The sequence below is a fragment of the Typopeltis vanoorti genome, chromosome 21 (assembly GCF_054136105.1).
Source record: "Typopeltis vanoorti isolate ZY-2024b chromosome 21, IOZ_Tvanoo_1.0, whole genome shotgun sequence".
NCBI lineage: Eukaryota > Metazoa > Arthropoda > Arachnida > Uropygi > Thelyphonidae > Typopeltis > Typopeltis vanoorti.
In genome coordinates, this window is record NC_143569.1 from 99,402,185 (window position 1) to 99,420,360 (window position 18,176).

Genomic DNA, 18,176 nt, shown 5'->3' on the forward strand with positions numbered 1-18,176 from the left:
GATCCAGCTAGTCACTGACCTTATTAAATCAAAAGCATTAAGTCTCTTTGCAACCTTGAAAGAAAGGGCTATCAATGATGGAAAAGAAGAAGAATTACATGCTAGTGCTGGGTGGTTTGAGCATTTCAAAAAGAGAAAATGGCCTGCATACTGTTCGAATCACAGGTGAAGCTGCAAATGGAAATAAGGAGGTGGTCGCAAATTATAATGTCGATGAAACCGGCCTTTTTTTGGAAGCGAATGCCTCCCAAGACTTTGCTAGCCAAATCAGAGAAATCTCAGCCTGATTAGAAAGTCTCAAAAGAATAGAATGGCTCTTCTAGAAGTATTTTTATAATAAGGTGTGACACCTTTTGGCTACTCATATATGAAAATATGACTTCTGCATCACTTCAACCTTTGTATCGCTTTTGGGTCTGGCTCCCACTGATGAGACTTCACTAAAGGTCGAAACTGGTCTGGGTAGTGACCCTTCCCATAAGGCATAACATTATACATGTCTGTAAGGATATGTGCTTTGCATTATTATTATTATTACATCACACCTCCAGGGAGTCCAAAGACTCATTGAGGGAGGGCATCTACTCTACTACAACTCTTCGTCTCACTACTCTACCAACCTCTATCATCTAACACCAGCGTCATCTATTGCCGACCAGCACCACTAGTACTTTCACAGACAATCATAAACATCCATGCCCATGGCAGGATTCAAACCCGCAGCCTTTTGGCTGGAGAGTGGATACGCTAACCACTCGGCCAACCAGGCTGACAAAAATAATTAGTGATCCAGGTGAGGATGGGATACTAAGGCAAGTGATGAAACCATTAGCTTCTATATACAAGTTGCCCAGTCCTGAAATTACTTCAGGCACAAACTTTGTTTGCTTGCACTTGGATAAAGGATTAAACCAAGAATATAACTTCTTGGCATCTTTAAATTTGTAGTATAACCAAGTGAAAAACTTCCACCTTTCCTAAAGACTGTAAATGAATGCAAGAAAATGGACAAGAAAAATTTCATTCAGAGAAGATCGTCAACAGAGAATGTGTTTTGGTATTCTGTAGAATGGGATGTCAAATCTCCTGTGCATATACTATTCTTTTGATGGAAATAGAGAAATTTAGATAGTTTAGGTAACCGTGGTTGTTATGACCACTGGTTAAGACATTCTGTTAGAAATAGCATGCAGGTTTAGTTGTTTGTAAGTAGTGGCAGTATTAATGTTGTAATTAATGCCACAAATGTTGGTCAAGTAGTTGTGGAAATGTTCTTGCATTTTTATTGTTGCTTAAGCTTTATTTAATTGAATTTTTGGAGCTTTATGAACATATGTGGATGTAATTGGTGTTTTGAGACAGTAGCCAGTAGAAGGATTCATCAGTCTGGTTGATTAATGGTTAGCATACCTGCTTTCAAGCCACTGTAAATAAGCTGTGGGTTTGTGTAGACATGGATGTTTTTGAATACCTTTTAGGTAGCAGTTAAATTTCATCACCTGCTGTGAGGCCACCACTAGATATCTGATTGGCCTCTAGAGCGTGGATTACAGATTATCTATTATTATTTATTATTATTATTCCTGATTCCTCCAAGGAGTCCGAAGACTTATCGCGAGAGGACACCTACAACTGTCTCAACCACTACACCGAACCTCTACTACGAATCATCTCCATCTACCGCCCACCTCCACCACCACAACAACTAATATTTTTTGTCTGTAAATTGCGTGTGTTCTGAAGGGCCGATTTGTCTGTATGCTGGATTTAAAACCCAAGTTTCCGGGAGGAAAAACCCTGCTACCTAACTCACCTTCGATTGAAATCATCCAGATAAAGATTCCTCCCGTCATGACGAGAATCAAACTTGGCCTATTCCAATCAAAGGGTGCAATGTACCGTCGTTCTTCCAATTGCGCTACGGAGGCTTAAAGTCTGCAACTAGAATAGAACTTGCAACATTCTTTCTTCGGGCAGTCCAGTAGCATGGATGGCATACGCCACTTCCACGTTTAATCCTTAGAACATCCACAGTGCTAATAAAAAATTTTTTTAAAAAAGTACTGCAGACTATAAGATTGATAGCCTTTGTCAGATGGGATTCCCATTAAAAAGAATTAGCACTAAACACAAAGATAAACTTATTTCATGGGCAACAATTTCAAGTAGAGAAAGGGCAGTTGGCATTTGTTTTGTTGTGTGTGGGATTGGGGGAAGGTTCTTGTTGACACATTATTGTTATTATTACATGACACCTCCATGGAGTCCAAAGACTCATCGAGGGAGGACACCTATTCCACAACTCTCCATCTTTGCTATTACGTCATCATCTACCGCCGACCACCACCACCACTAGTATTTTCACAGACAATCACGAACATCCATGTCCACGACAGCATTTGAACCCACAACCTTTTGGCTGGACAGCGGATACGCTAACCGCTCAACCAACCAGGCTGGCATATGCAGCAAATACCTTTGGAGAAAAAGAGGTCAATCTAATATTATTAAAATTATTTAAGTAAGATAAGGTTTCACTGGTGTTCAGGATATGGATTAGTCATTACTAGTACCATGCTTCGACATAAAGATTTGCATAAATGGAGATAGAGGAAAAAAAAAATAATAATAAAAAGGTTTTTAGTATGTTATTGTTCATAAGTATCTTCTAGTTAAGGATACTCTTGCATTCTCTGTATACAAGAATATAAAGGATTTGAAAAAAGTTTATCACCACCTAGTTTTGAAGAGAATAATGGTAAACATTGAAGAAAAAGTTGTTTAATGAACAAGTTTCTTATGCCTGTTACATTGGTGTGTGGGGGGGGAGACAATGTATGTAGCATTTTGACATATTCTTTGAATCTGTATACATAGTTGTTGAATTCAGCATATGGCATTCTTGTGAGTTGTCAAAGTACCTGATGTTTTTAATTGGTGGTATGAAATGCTAATTCCAATTTGGGCACCTGCCATTTTTTTCCACATTTTTGTGTTCTTTCTTGCGGATCTCTCTCCAGATGGTTCTCCATAATAAATTCTGCATTGCAGAGAAAAATTTGTACATTTCTGGTCCTCGAAAGGAGAATAGGTTGTCTGGGTGACTGCAGCATTATGGAGACTTTTTGCATTGGTGTGAAGGCAACTTTTATGGAGTTTTGCTTCAGCTCTCTTATTTGTGTCATTTTTTATGCAAGGCAAAAAAATTTCACCTTTATAGTTATATTGCTCCTCTACATTTGTTGGAATACATAATGGGCTTTGTAAGGTGCTGTTGATGGTTTTAGGATTGTAGCCATTCTTTAAGAATACCTCCCCAAAAATCATTCTTGTTTTTTGTTATCACTGAGTATTGTCATTCTCAATCCCTCTTCCCATACAATAACAGCTAGTTTTTTTGATTTTGCACTTATATTATTCTCTCGCTGAACGATTAAAAACATTGTTACCTACATATGAGACCAGCTAAATCACTTTCACTTGAAAAGCCCTTATAAAGTTTCTTCATAACCTAAACTGGGTTCAGTCCCAAGTATTTCCAACTAAAGGGCATCATCATTACTGGCTGAGCTACTGTTTTGGGACCGTAAAATGTTGAGTAGGAGAAGAGATTGAGGGGCTTTTCTTTGTAGAGCCTGAGAAGAGCCTGTCAGAAAGGTATAAATATTGCATGGAGTAATAGTTGGTGGGAGAACAAAAGGTCATTCCTGGAAGTATGAATATAATGTAAGGATATGAGAAATAGGTTGTTTTTGCATGGAGAGTGGGGAATGAGATGAATGCATTGTCATAATCGATATGACGTGTATACCACTAGATGTGTTCAGGGCAAGGTTGTAGTTCCTAGAGTTGGTCCTCTTGTGATAAGTCTTGGCTCCATGAGAGCTTGCAACAGTACTAATAACACTTCATATTATACCAGGTGACTAAAAAAGTTTATTCAGTTTTTGGTAGAGTTTTCTGCAGTGACTTGTTTTATATTGTAGTGTTTTGCAGAGTGTAATTTTTTATGTGCTTAATAAGGCACAGATATGTGTTAGTCAATCAGTGTGCTCTACCTTGGCATGCACTCTTTTCTGTGACTTTGAACCCTTTTAAAATGTCAGTTGAACCTGGTGTAATTTGGACCTTGTTTGCTTTATGAATTTAAACTCAGTTCACAGGCTTCAGAAGCATCCCATAAGATATGTGTGGCATTTGGAAAAGATGTGGTAGCAGAACATACTGTGCAGAAATGGTGATGATTTACTTGAAGATGCACCATGTTCAGGAAGACCCTCCGTTATTGATAATGAAGAATTATGTACTGCTGTTGAAAATAATGTAAGATTAACATATGCAAGAACTTTCGCAAATGTTTAACGTGAATGGTGAAACAATTTGTTTACACTTGCATCAACTGGAAAAATCATGGAAGCAAAGCAAATGGGTCCCACATGCATTGTCAGATGAAAATAAACTTCAAAGGCTATCAATTTATTCTTCACTTCTTTCATGTCATAAAAATGAGCCTTTTTTTATGACTTGCTCACTTGTGATGAAAAATGCATCTTGTACTCTAACAGGACACGAATGTATCATTGGTTGTTGCCAAACGATCCAGTACTACACACTTCAAAAGCACCACTTATCCCCCCCAGAAGATTATGCTTTGTGTGTGGTGGACTGGAGCCAGTATTGTCTACTAAGAGTTTCTCACTGCAGGCCAAACAATTATGGCCGAGATTTACTCGATACAACTCAAGTGTGTTCAGGATGTGTTACTTCAGAAACAGCCAGGATTAGTTAATCTGAAGAAAGTGTTATTCTTACAGGACAATGCAAAACCTCGTACTGCAAAACTTACTAGTGAGATGATTTCATACCTTAGGAGGACAGTTCCGCAATAAAACAGAGACTGAAGCAGGGGTTGCTAGGTTTATTACTTCAAAAGACAAAATGTTTTATAAAAGCAGAATTTACAAACTTCTTTCTCATTGGGAAAGAGTTGTAGATTATTAAAGTGCTTATTTTAACGATTAAAACAATTTCTGCAGTTTAATTTTTATTTATTTATTTATCTGCAATTTAATTTTTATTATGAAAAACTTCACAAACTTTTTTAGTTATCTGATACTTACAGCTCATATGGCCCTTAAATTTTTTTTTGGGGATGAAAATATTAAATTTAAGCATTTCAACAGTTATGCATTTAGTTTTTCACAGACAAAAAAAATACTAATAAAATAGAAATGAAATTTATTTTGAAATAACAATAAAATAGAATAAAATGAAAAAGATGATCAACTTGCAAACCAGCTAATTTACACATTCATGTAAATTAGCTGGTTTGTACATTTATACATTCATGTATACAGATACTAAGAATATACTAGTTATTCATTTACGTGTGTGTATATATATATATATATATATATATTGAAATCTGCATAGGTGTATAGCATACATTCTATTATCAACTGATTGATATGGGCAGTTCCCTCTCCCATATCAGTAGCCAATCAGAGATAGTTGGCCTAAGGTCGAATTTTAATTATATAATTATACTAATTATAAGCGGCAAACAATGAAGAGACTGACAGATGAGTTCTGCTATCTCGTGGTCACTAACAGGATATGTTACAGAATCCACACTATTTCGGACAATAACATATACTATTGGGATTAGTGACCATGAGATGGCAGCATTTGTCTGCTAGTCTCTTCATCGGTTGCTACCTATAATTAGTGATTGAGTTGGACCAATCATCTCTGATTGGTTAGCAGTGTAAATTGAACTGCTCACTCAGTCTTCAAAAGTTAGATAGGGCCTCACCTACTCCCTTAAGGGAACAAATGACATTAGCCTGATTTTTTTAGATATGGATAGCCAAATACTAAATCCAGTGAAAGGTTCATTAAGCCATGTTATGAATTTTTCTGATTTATAATGTAAATTTTCTGTATTTTATATTAATAGGTTTTCTCTTATTGTGTATGTTTTTAGGTTGTTGTGTTAAAAAACAGTAAATTAGAAGATAGGCTTTCTCCATGGGCAACATATGTTGTTCAACCTGCAAACACACCTCTATATGATCAGGTATTTTGGAATCCTCCACCATATGATGTAAGTGGTATAAGCCACTTTGTTTATCACTGTTATTTTATGTTTTATAATGAGAATAATTAATTCTGATGTATTTTAGGGTAAATGTATATTTTACTTAAAATATACATTTCTCCAGTTTTGGATCAATGGATGTCGCTAGATTTTCTTTAGCATATCTATTTTATAACTTTCATTCCTTTAATCAAAGTACTGCTTATATTTGGTAATAGTATGATGTATATAGATGTATCATCAAAAAATACCAGACATAATGGCATGAAGAATCAGCAAACATTTTAAAACTTAGAAAGACTGAAGTAAGGTAGTAAAATTAATGAGAGAGAGAGAATACTGCTGAATGAAATTCAGAGATTCCAAATTAAAAGCATAAAGTTGGAAGTTTCAGCATTTCATTGATTTTCCCTATGTTAACTTTGCATAGGAAGGATAGAAATAAACATGAGAAATGTCAGAAATTGGTATTAGGAATCATAGAAGTGGAATATGATATAACCAAAAATGAAGCAATGTTTTCATATAAATAAGTTTTATATGAAAAGAAGGTTTATTCTAAAATGGACCATGATTGGTATTGTCTGAAAAGTAATATTAGAATATATAGTGGATAATTGTTGGAAATACATGATTCGTCTATGAAGAATTATATTGTATATTTTGAATTTGTTCAGTGTACTTATGGAGTATGCTATTAAGAGGTAAGGAAGATGTTGCAATTCATCTATTCATGCAAATATGACTATTAATTATACAGAGCATGTATTTTTTAAGTTTTACCTAACTATTTGAAATTTTAAATATATATATATATATATATATATATCTGCAAGATGCTGCAGTTAATCCTTCATTACATGCTGACCTGGTTGGCTAAGTAACTAGCATGCCACAAGAGTATGTGGTATGCTAGTTACTTAGCATCTTGTGGTATGCTAGCATACCACAAGATGCTAAGTAAACTATCGATACTTCCAGAACAGATTTTGAATGGGCCAAAAGCAGGAAACTTGCAGCCTGTCCAAACGGCAGCTGTGCCTTTTGGTCCCTTGCCAAGTCAATTGGCCATAACTTTTGCCCTACACTATTCTCACCTCTATCATATCTATCATACCCAGATGGCTCATTTGCAACATCAACCATAGAAAAAGCTAACCTCCTGGCATCAAAATTTTCCTCCAATGCACACATAACTGACAATGGCAAATGCCCTCCACTCATTCCAACTGCCCAACATACAATGCCCCTATATCCTTTTGCCAAAAAGACATCGCAAACCTGCTGTCTAAATTAGACACAAAAAAATCTCCTGGCCCAGATGGAATTCCTCCAATTATCCTGAAGGTCTGCGCAACTGAACTGACTCCTATCCTATGTCACCTGTATACACTCTTTTACTCCACTGGTATATATCCTGGAAACTGGCCTATATTCAACCTATTCGTAAAAAGGGTGACAAATCACTGCCATCTAACTACCGCCCTGTCTCACTCACTCACTTCAGTCCTATCTAAAGTAATGGAGAAAATCATCAACTCTCAATTCCTAATCTACCTTGAAGGTACCCGGCTATTAAGTGATCACCAGTATGGATTCCGCTAAAGTTGTTCAACAGGAGATCTACTCTCGTACATCACCCATCACTGGACAAACGCTATGGAGAAATTTGGCGAATCTCAAGTAGTTGCACTTGATATCTCTAAAGCCTTTGACCGAGTTTGGCACAAAGGCTTACTAAGCAAACTCCCATCATTTGGACTGCCTCAGGACTTCTGCAGATGGATTGCCAGCTTCCTGTCTGGATGCACACTATGTGTGATGATAGATGGCTCCCTATCCTCTCACCATCCAACTAATGCCGGGATCCCTCAAGGCTCAGTTCTCTCACCGACCCTCTTCCTTCTATATATCAATGGCCTACTTCAGTTGACCTCTAACCCAATACACAGTTTTGCAGATGACAGCACACTACATTCCTCCTTTCATTTGACAAACTACCCTACACAACTCACTTCAACCCATAGAACCACCACTGCCCTTAATTCTGACCTCCAAGCCATCCTCCGATGGGGCTCAGACAACCTTATCAACTTCAACGCTAGTAAAACCCAGTTCTGTCTTATTTCTCACAAAAAAAGAACCATTTTCCCCCAGCATTGTTTTCGATAACACTCAAATTCACAGACAAGACGAAATTTCTCTTCTCGGAATTACCTTGACATCAAGCCTCTCCTGGCATAAACACATCACAACCATTGCATCCTTAGCTTCCAAAAAACTAGGTTTTCTCTTTCTCTCAAGATGCTACTTCACCTCTAAACAACTGTTAACACTATACAAGTCACAAATCCTCCCAGCTCTTGAATACTGCTCTCGCATCTGGAGTGGGGCTCCAAAAATCTCCCTCAAAATGCTTGACTCAATACAGAGGAGAGCAATTAGACTAATAAACGACCCATCCCTCACCAACTCGCTCCCCTCACTTTCACATAGCCGCTTGGTCTCTGCAATCTGTATATTCTATAAATACTTTCACGGGAAAGGTTCGTCTGAAACAGCATCGATAATTCCCCCACCCTGTACTAAGCCATTGGAACACGTACAGCTGCTGCCCAACATCCTTTTACAGTACACCTCGAAACCCATAGAACAAGTTTCTTCTCCTCCTCATTCATCCCTGCTGCTGCAGTACTGTGGAACAGTCTTTCCCCCGACGTATTTCCCAAGGAATACAATTTACAGGCATTCAAATCAAATGTAAACAAGTTTCTCCTTTCACAACCCATCACCCATATACGGTACTAACGTACTATAGGTTGACTAGCCAACCTCCTGTACATGGGCCCAACATAAAAAAAAAAGTTCTCCAACTAACAGGCTGTGGATTTGAATCCTACCTTGGGCATAGATATTTGTGATTGTCTTTAGGTGGAAGATGAATTTCATTGGCTAGTATAAAACCACTGTCCCTGCTTATTGGAGGAAGTTCCATGCTTGGTCTCTAGAACAGCAAGGTTTCTGGATTATATGAAACATAAATTTAAGAAAAAAAAATTAAAAATAAATAAAAATAAAAACCTTAGTGCACCCACAGTACTATAGGTTTACAACCTTTCTAGGTTGGAAATTACATTAAAAAAAAAAAAAAAAAAAAATATATATATATATATATTGCGTAAGTAATTATTATTATTATTTCGGGCGACTCCAGGAGTCTTTAGACTCATCGAGGGAGGCCCTAAACATCATGTCCACACAACTATGCGATTACATTCTCACAGTATCTATCATACCTTGTCTTGAACTCGCTCACCGTCATAGCACCCACAACAGACTCTGGCAGCTTATTCCACTCATTTACCACTCTAAAAGTAAAGAACCCAGCTCTAACACCCCTGCTAACCACACTCTTGCCCAGCTTCCATAGGTGTCCCCTAGTTCTCCCACCATCAGTCCTGATCTCAAAAATATCCTCTGAATTAATCCTATAGAATCCTTTTAGCAATTTGAATGTCTCAATCATATCTCCCCTCCTCCGCCTATCAACCAGTTTCTGCAACCCACAAATCTTCAACCTGTTCTCATATGGTTCATTCCAGAGACCTGTTATCATCTTAGTCACTCGCCTCTGGATCCTCACAGTATTTGGTCACCTCATCAAGAAGGAGCCGAGGTGACCAAATCTGGGCACAGTAATCGAGATGAGGTCTTATCAAGGCTCGGTACAGAGGTACAATAACTTGCTTGTCTCTGCTCGTCAAGGTATTTTTCAACAACCAAGTGAGTTGATGAGCTGCTTTAGCTACTTTTGCAGTGTGCCCCCTAAACTTCATCTCCTTATCCACCAACACTCCCAAGTCCCTGGCCTCATCAATCTCTTGGAGTACAGTTCCACCAATGTGGTATACTGCTGCTAATCTTTTCACCCCAAAATGCATAACCTTACATTTTGTCACATTAAATTGACATCCTTAGCCCAGAACTCCAATCTATCCAAGTCATCCTGCAAGACTTTGACATCTTCTGCATTCACTATTGCCCTACCCAACTTTGCATCATCAGCGAACAAATGAATTGTTCCACTTAGATCCTTCCCTATATCGTTAATGAACAGATTAAACAGCAGTGGTCCAAGAACAGAACCCTGCAGCACACCACTAGTCACAGGCCGTCTTTTGGACTCCACTCCTGAATAAACTACTCTTTGATATCTCTCCATCAACCAACCACCTATCCATCTCACCAACCCTATATCCATTCCCATATGTTGTAGTTTACGGATTAGTATTCCATGTGGTATCCTGTCAAACGCTTTTGCCAAGTCCAGCAGTATCACTGTAAATCCATTTCCCTTATCCAGTTCAGCCGTCACCTTGTTATAAAACTTGAGCAAGTTACTGAAGCATGATTTACCCTTCACAAAGCCATGCTGTCCCCTGTACAGTATCTCGTTTTCATCGATCCATTCCTGTATTTTTCCCTTGACTACTTTCTCTAAGACCTTGACAACGACCTCTGATATGCTGATCGGTCGGTAATTTGCAACCATAGTCTTGGATCCTCCTTTGTGCAGTGAAACTATTTTCCCCTCTTTCCACACCTTCGGGACTAAGCCAGACCTGAGACTCAGATTAAACAACATGGTCAAGGGCATTGATAATTCTTTAGCCGCTTCACGCAAGACCTGTGCCGGTATACCATCCAATCCCACAGATGTGTTCACATTAAGGTTCTGTAATAACTAGTCACCTCCACTTCATTCATCACTATTCCCGTATAAACTAATGGTTCCTTCACTTTTTCAATGTCACCACCTGGATGATATGTTTTTTCAAAGTGCGCGCTCAGTAACTCCACTATATCTACTGATTTAGTGACCTCCTTACCATCATCATTACTTAAAATCATTTTGCCGTGTACAGTTTTTTCTTGCTTGCAGCATATTGAAAGAACGGTTTTGGATTCTCTTTTGCTTGCAAAGCTAGTTTCCTTTCATAATCCGCTTTTGCTTTTTTTACCACACTCGTTACCCTTCTGGCCTGCACTTTATACCGTTCGTGTGCCTGCAGGTCACCCCTTTCTTTAAATTCCCTCCACAGTTGTTTCTTTTTTTGCAGCTCGAGCTTAATGGTGTTATTCATCCATTTAACCCCTACTTGTTTTACTATTCGGACCCTAGGTATACAATCAGCCATTACCTCCTGTAAATGCTCCTTGACCACGTCCCATGCTCTATCGACGTCCAGCCCTTGCAGTTGTACATGCCATGGCACTGATCCAAGCAATCTCCTAAGCTTGTCATACTTGCTAGCATGGTAATTCCACATATACCCTGTCTTAATCGAAAATTCCACACCTTTAGCCACCTCCCAGGTCAAGACCTTATGATCACTCTCACCAATAGGTGGCAACATGGTCATATTCATTACAGTCAAATTCTCAGATGCTATTACCAGGTCAAGCACTCTCACACCCCTAGTATTTTCAATTACATGCTGTCTCAGATAGTTATCCCTTAATAATTGAATAAAATCCTTTTCCTTCCTCACATGTGTCCTCTGCTCTTTCCAATCAATGTTACCATAGTTGAAATCCCCCATAATAATTACCCTCCTTCCACTCATTTCATCAATTTCCCTATGCATACTATCTCCACCATCTATTCCATCACCTGGTCTATAGCAGCACCGAACTGTATATTTTATTCTGCCAGTCTCAATCTCACACCAAATAGCCTCATATGAGCTCCTTTCACTATCCTGCGATACAACTTCAATTCTCCTTGGCTGCAGTTCATCAGCTATCATCATAATACCCCTCCCCCCCATTTTATTCTCTCTGTCCCTCCTAAACACACTATAACCTACACATTCTATCCCACTAACTATATCTTCTTCCGTTAGCCATGTTTCACTAATGCCAATAACCTGTGGCCAGGAAGAGCCAATCAAGGCCAAAAATTCTTCCTTCTTGTTCCTAATACTCCTGGCATTAGTATACATGAAATGCAGTGATCCCTTAGTCCCACCCCTATATTGATACGTTATTCTAAATGACCCATTCCCATTTTTTGTCCTTAGTGCTGGCTCGGGTACATTATATACATTCTTACACTCATCTGTCTCACTGATGTCTGCATATCCATTCCCCCCCCCCTCCTTGGTAGTTCTAGTTTCCCTGGTTTTGCACATCCATTTTCACTTCATTCAGCAACACTCTTTCCAGTCTCCGCACACCAAGTCCATTCCAATGCAGGCCATCCATCTTGTATAAGTCCTTTTGCCCTTCATACTCATTCCGCACATCCACGAATTCCACACCACACCGTCTGCATAACCTACGCATAATGTCATTTGCAATTATGGCCCTCCTCCTAAACTCCTCTCTGTCATACCGTGGCAACAGACTAATCATTCTAACTCTGTCACTCTTTTCTTTCGCTACCTTTAACAATACTTTCAAGTCCTCTCTCATAAAAAATTTATCACCTTTCAATTCATTCGTACCCGCCACAATTATTAATTCTTTCACCCTCTGTTTTTGCACTCTAATACTCTCACTTACATCCTTAAATTTCGCACCCGGTAAGTACGATTTAGTTACACTGCCATCTATCACCCCTCTTAATAACGAGTCACCATACAACACTCTTTCCTTCATTTCAGAAACTCTCTCATTCTTGCACTGTTTTTTTGCGTTAGCCGAATCACTCTGGAAAGAGTTTTGCAGGTGCTCTAATTGCCGCTGCGCATTTTGTATCCCTGCACGCAACCTAGCGATCTCACTTCCTACAAATAATTCCTCATTATTTTTATCATTTAAACCATTTTCTCTCTCAGTATGGTTGCTTTCGCTCTTTCTTAGATCACCGCTCTCATTGCCATTTTGTACATCGCAATTCTCTATCAAGCCACTATTTTCACTCGCATTCTGGCAATTCTGGCTTTCTTCAACCATAACTATCTCACTACCTGACACATACTTCAACTCCTCACTTTGCTTACTCTTTCTGCACATTCTCCCACCACTATCACTTTCAATCCAAATTCCAGCCTCATTCGGGAATGCATACATTCCACACACATCACATTGGACAAACTCTCTCACATTATAGTTTTTGTACAATGGCGTCGTATTTTTGGACGCCATTATCTTACGTCGCATTGGTGCCATATTCAAATCTATGAAAACATAACGTTATATACTAAATTAAATAACGTAATTCACACCAAAATCCCACAGACACAACAAGCTACCAAAATTAGGCAATATTACGTTATGATTTTAACCTATATTCTAATTTTTACTCAAAATTGCACTTAGCTTTCGGGAGCTCTCTGAAAACCGTAATGTTTTCAGTAATGAAGTAAGTAATGAAGACTTTAAAGTATAATAGTTATTTGAAGACTTTAGGTTTGTCTGAAAAATCTGAAACAATTTCATAAGACCATCTGATTGAACTTATTATGATGCTTTTATCTCATGAAGATTGAAGATAGGTGTAGAAAGTTTTTCACTTGGTTGCAAATTAAATTGAACTTGCCAAGAAATTATGTTCTTGTTTTATTCTTTATCCAAGTGTAAGCAAACAAAGTTTGCACATGAAGTTTCTTCACAAAAATATCTTTGTGAAGATATATTTAAAGATAGGGCTTGAAGCATTGTATTTTGCATATATCTCATGATGTCATTCACTAGCTAGATAGAACTAGACAAAGTTCTCAAGCTTTATTATCTTCCTGCTTGGTGATTTTTTTTTTTTCTAAAAGTGTTTTCTGTTATGGATGCTTGGATGTAGTAGAAAACACTTTTAGAGATAATAATTAACTAAGTAAATGTATTTAATTATAATTATTAGGACTGAAATTAGGGTAGGATTCCACCTTTTCAGCCTATGAAGGGCAGGATCCTACAATCCTAACTGGTGATCTCTATGAGTGTGGTGATGGGATTTTGCTGAAGGTCTTAAGATGATCTTTCACGTTTTTGGTAACGTAAGGCAGCTGAATTCATTTGCATTTGAAAAATGTTGTAGTGCTATGATATATTCCAGAAATAGTCTCTCAGATTTATATCTACTTCTGCATTGCCAAGAAAAAATGTTTTCATTTGATCTGGTGGTCTGTATTCATGGAAGCCATTCAGGTGTGGCAGACCACTCCAAAACAGTTTTGGAAAGAGATATTCTCTAAATCTAAGCAAATTCAGCTCCTTCATATCACTAAAAATCTGGGAGATCATCTTATGACTATCATCAAGATTCCAGCATTGCACCCATAGAGGGAACCAATTAGCATTGTAGGATCCCACATTTAGTCTATCTGCTTTCCTGCAAGTGCATGGAGATACGCCAGCATGGGCACAAAAGATATACACTTATTATTGTATATCTTTATGCCCATGAAGATGCTTTGGTGATCAAGATGAAATATTGCACTAATAATTTAATAGCTAAATACATTTCGTTATCTAATCCCTAGATGTGTTTCTCCTCTAAACATCAACACGAGTTATTATTTTTTGATAATTTATTGCATAACAGTTACCAACTGTATTGTAGGAAGTGGAAAAAGTATGGAATCTTGAAATGATATTGGATAAGAATTGCAGGATGCATTGCAAAAATGATGAAAATATCAGTGGAACTGCTTCATTGTTGAGGACATCAGTAAGTATGGACAAGAAAGTTGTCTGTTTATTTTGTCTGAACCATGCCTGGATTTTGCCATGAAGAATTATTTCCAAGAAATATTGATTTCTCCGAAATAAATGAGATCTCTCTCTCATTCACACACGCTCCTCTCTACCCCCCCCCCTCTCTAACCATGCATAACAAAAATATTGGTGTATTTTGTTTGTGAACATATTGAAGGTTGTGGGAAAAGCATATGCCATCTTTATTTACTATATGTACAGTTTCATTCTGAAAGTGGCATTATATTTATTTCATTTTATGTCTAAATGAAGAGAATGTTATACCTAACATTCTCTTGCTTTTGTCAATGCCATTTGATTTTTTCCTTTTCATGGGATTTTCTTGTCATGATATCTGAGAATGATCAGGTAGGATCTTTGACCTAGTCTGAGTGGATTTAAGTAATATTTGAAAGTTATTATTAATACACAACTGATCATGCACTTTCATAAATGTTTTTTGTCTATAAGAAAGCTTACTTCTCTCTCTCTGCTTAATAATCTCCCAGAGTTTGGAAACGGTAGATTGTTTATTTGTGAAGACTTACATCGATACTTTTTATATAATTTTATATAATTTGTTCGTTTTGATTCATTCTAAAAATTATACACATTCTAATTAATTCTTGTTTAATTTCAAGTTGATATGCTGATACACAGAAATTTACCCATGAAGAATACAATTCTGTCTGATAACAATCATTTTACAGCTTAAGAACTGAATGTAGGCAGTTGAACCAAAAGTTATTTCTTACTGTTATCCTACACTGAATCATCCATTGGCTCTAATTCACAAATTTTTTCTCATTTATTATAATGAAATTCTTGATTATGATGATAATTCTTGCAACTTTCATATCTTCTCTTTGCTTAATAATCTCCCAGAGTTTGGAAATGGTAGATTATTTGTTTATTTATGAAGATTATGAAGCAAATGTATGATATGAAAAATAAGAGTATGATCGGGAATGTAAGAAAAATGAAGGAGCGAGTGTTGTACAGGGATTTATTAGTAACAGGTGTTACTAATAAATCCCCGTTTGTTAAAATCATACCTACCGGGTGCAAAAATTAAGGATGCAAGTGAGTCTATAAGAGCGAAAAAGCAGAGGGTGAAAGAAATGATAGTAGTGGTAGGAATGAATGATTTAAAAGGAGAAAAAATTGCTATGAGAGAGGACTTGAAGGAATTGCTTGAGGTAGCAAAAGAAAAGAGTGAGAGAGTTAGGATAGTGAGTCTGTTGCCAGGGTATGACAGAGAAGAGTTGAGAAGGAGGGCCATAATTGCAAATGACTCTATGTGCAGGTTATGTAGGAAGAGTGGTGTGGAATTTGTGGATGTGTGGAGGGAGTTTGTTGGGTGAAAGGATTTATACAAGATGGACAGTTTGCATCTGAATGGATTTGGTGTGCGGAGACTGGAAAAAGTGTTATTCAATGAAGTGAAAGTGAATGTGCAGAATCAGAGAAACTAGAGTTATTAAGGGAGGTGGGGATATGCAGACTTCAGGGAGGCAGTTGAGTGTAAGAATGTTTATAATATGCCTGAGCTAGTACGAAGGACAATAAATCGGAATGGGATAGTTAGTATAAGGCATCAAGATAGGGGTGGGACTAACGGGCTTCTGCATTTCATGTATACTAATGCCAGGAGTATTAGGAACAAGAAGGAAGAATTTTTGGGCTTGGTTGGCTCTTCCTGGTCACAGGTTATTGGCATTAGTGAAACATGGCTGACAGAAGATGATATAGCTAGTGGGATAGAATGTGAGGGATATAGTGTGTTCAGGAAGGACAGAGAGAATAAAATGGGGGAGGGAAATGTTATTGATGATAGCTGATGAACTGCAGCCTAGGAGAATAGAAGTTAACTGCAGGATAGAGAAAAGAGCACATTTGAGGCTATTTGGTGTGAGATTAAGACTAGCAGAACAAAATATAGAGGTGGCTGCTGCTATAGACCAGTTGACGGAATAGATGGTGGAGACGAGCAATTTTATAAGCTAGGTTTTTTTATCCTTTTTCCCAAATAAGCAATCAGATAAGTAAATCAAGTTTGCGACTGCACGTAGTGCTCGTGGTAAAGGGAGTAAGCTCTGATCACTTTCCTTAGAATTTTCCCCTAATGCAAAGCACATTTCCTTGCGGAGATGTAAGATACTATCCATTAACGTAATGGTCACTACCCAGACCGGTTTCGACCTTTATTGAGGTCTCGTCAGTGAGAGCCAGACCTAGAAAATGCCAAGGGTAAAGTAATACATAGATTATAAATTTTACCTAAACAAGTTGCCATAAGGTGCTTTGACCTCATTAATAAAAATCTCAAGATGAGAGTAAGATGTAGAAAGTTTTTTACCTTGGGTATATATTATGTTAAAGATACCATGCAATTTTATAAGCTAGGTTTTTAATCCTTTTTCCCAAGTAAGCAAAGAGACAAGTAAGTCAAGTTTGCGGCTGCACGTAGTGCAACTCATGGTAAAGGTGGAGTAAGCTCTGATCACGTTCCTTAGAATTTTCCCCTAATGCAAAGCACATTTCCTTGCAGAGAGATGTATAATGTTATGCATTAAGGTAATGGTCACTATCCACACCGTTTTCGACCTTTATTGAGGTCTCGTCAGTGGGAGTCAGACCTAAAAAAAAATGCCAAGGGTGAAAAAATGCAGAGCTTATAAATTTTACCTAAACAAGTTGCCATAAGGTGCTTTGACCTCATTAAATAGAAATCTCAGGATAAAACTTTCTAGATGGTGGAGATAGTATGCATAAGCAAATAGACGCAATGAGTGGAAGGAGGATAATTATTATGGGGGATTTCAACTGTGGTAACATTGATTGGAAGGATGAGAGGACATGTGGGAGGAAGGAATTGGATTTTATGCAGTTATTAAGGGATAACTATCTGTGACAGCATGTCACAGATAGTTAACCCTTAATAACTGCTTAATAGTTATCCTTCAGACTTCTACTGGAATTATTTAACAGTACAACATCACTTGCATAAAGTAAAGAGTGGAGTAATATCTCCAATTTTGATAAAAGATTTGGCCACTTTCTTTCATAATTGATCCATATAGATGACAAATAAAAGTGGAGATTATATGCATTCTTGTCTCACATATTTAACATCAAACCATCTTCCTGTACCTCTTTTAATTCGAATTGAAATTGCTGACTTGCAACTCAGACATAAACTGTGCATTGCTTGATATAATGTCCTATTTACACCATCTGATTGTAGTGGTTTTGCACACCTTGTTGTTATTATATGGTGTAAATAGGACCTATTATTATTACTCTTCAGGACCTATTATTATTACGTGACACCTCCAAAGACTCATCGAGGGAGGAGACCTACTCTACATCTCTCTGT

General features: G+C 37.6%; 1 protein-coding gene across 2 annotated transcripts in view; it reads left to right on the top strand.

Annotated features, from left to right (window-relative positions):
- Nucleotides 1-18,176, top strand: part of AGBE (1,4-alpha-glucan-branching enzyme) — a 380,299-nt gene that overhangs the window by 53,059 nt on the left and 309,064 nt on the right. The window contains exon 4 of one of the 2 annotated variants that reach the window (XM_090411694.1): nt 5,987-6,079. In XM_090411694.1, the coding sequence (XP_090267820.1) occupies nt 5,987-6,079 (93 nt within the window). Of the gene's footprint in view, nt 1-5,986; nt 6,107-18,176 lie in introns of both variants that reach the window. The other variant, XM_090411693.1, reaches the window with a different exon arrangement.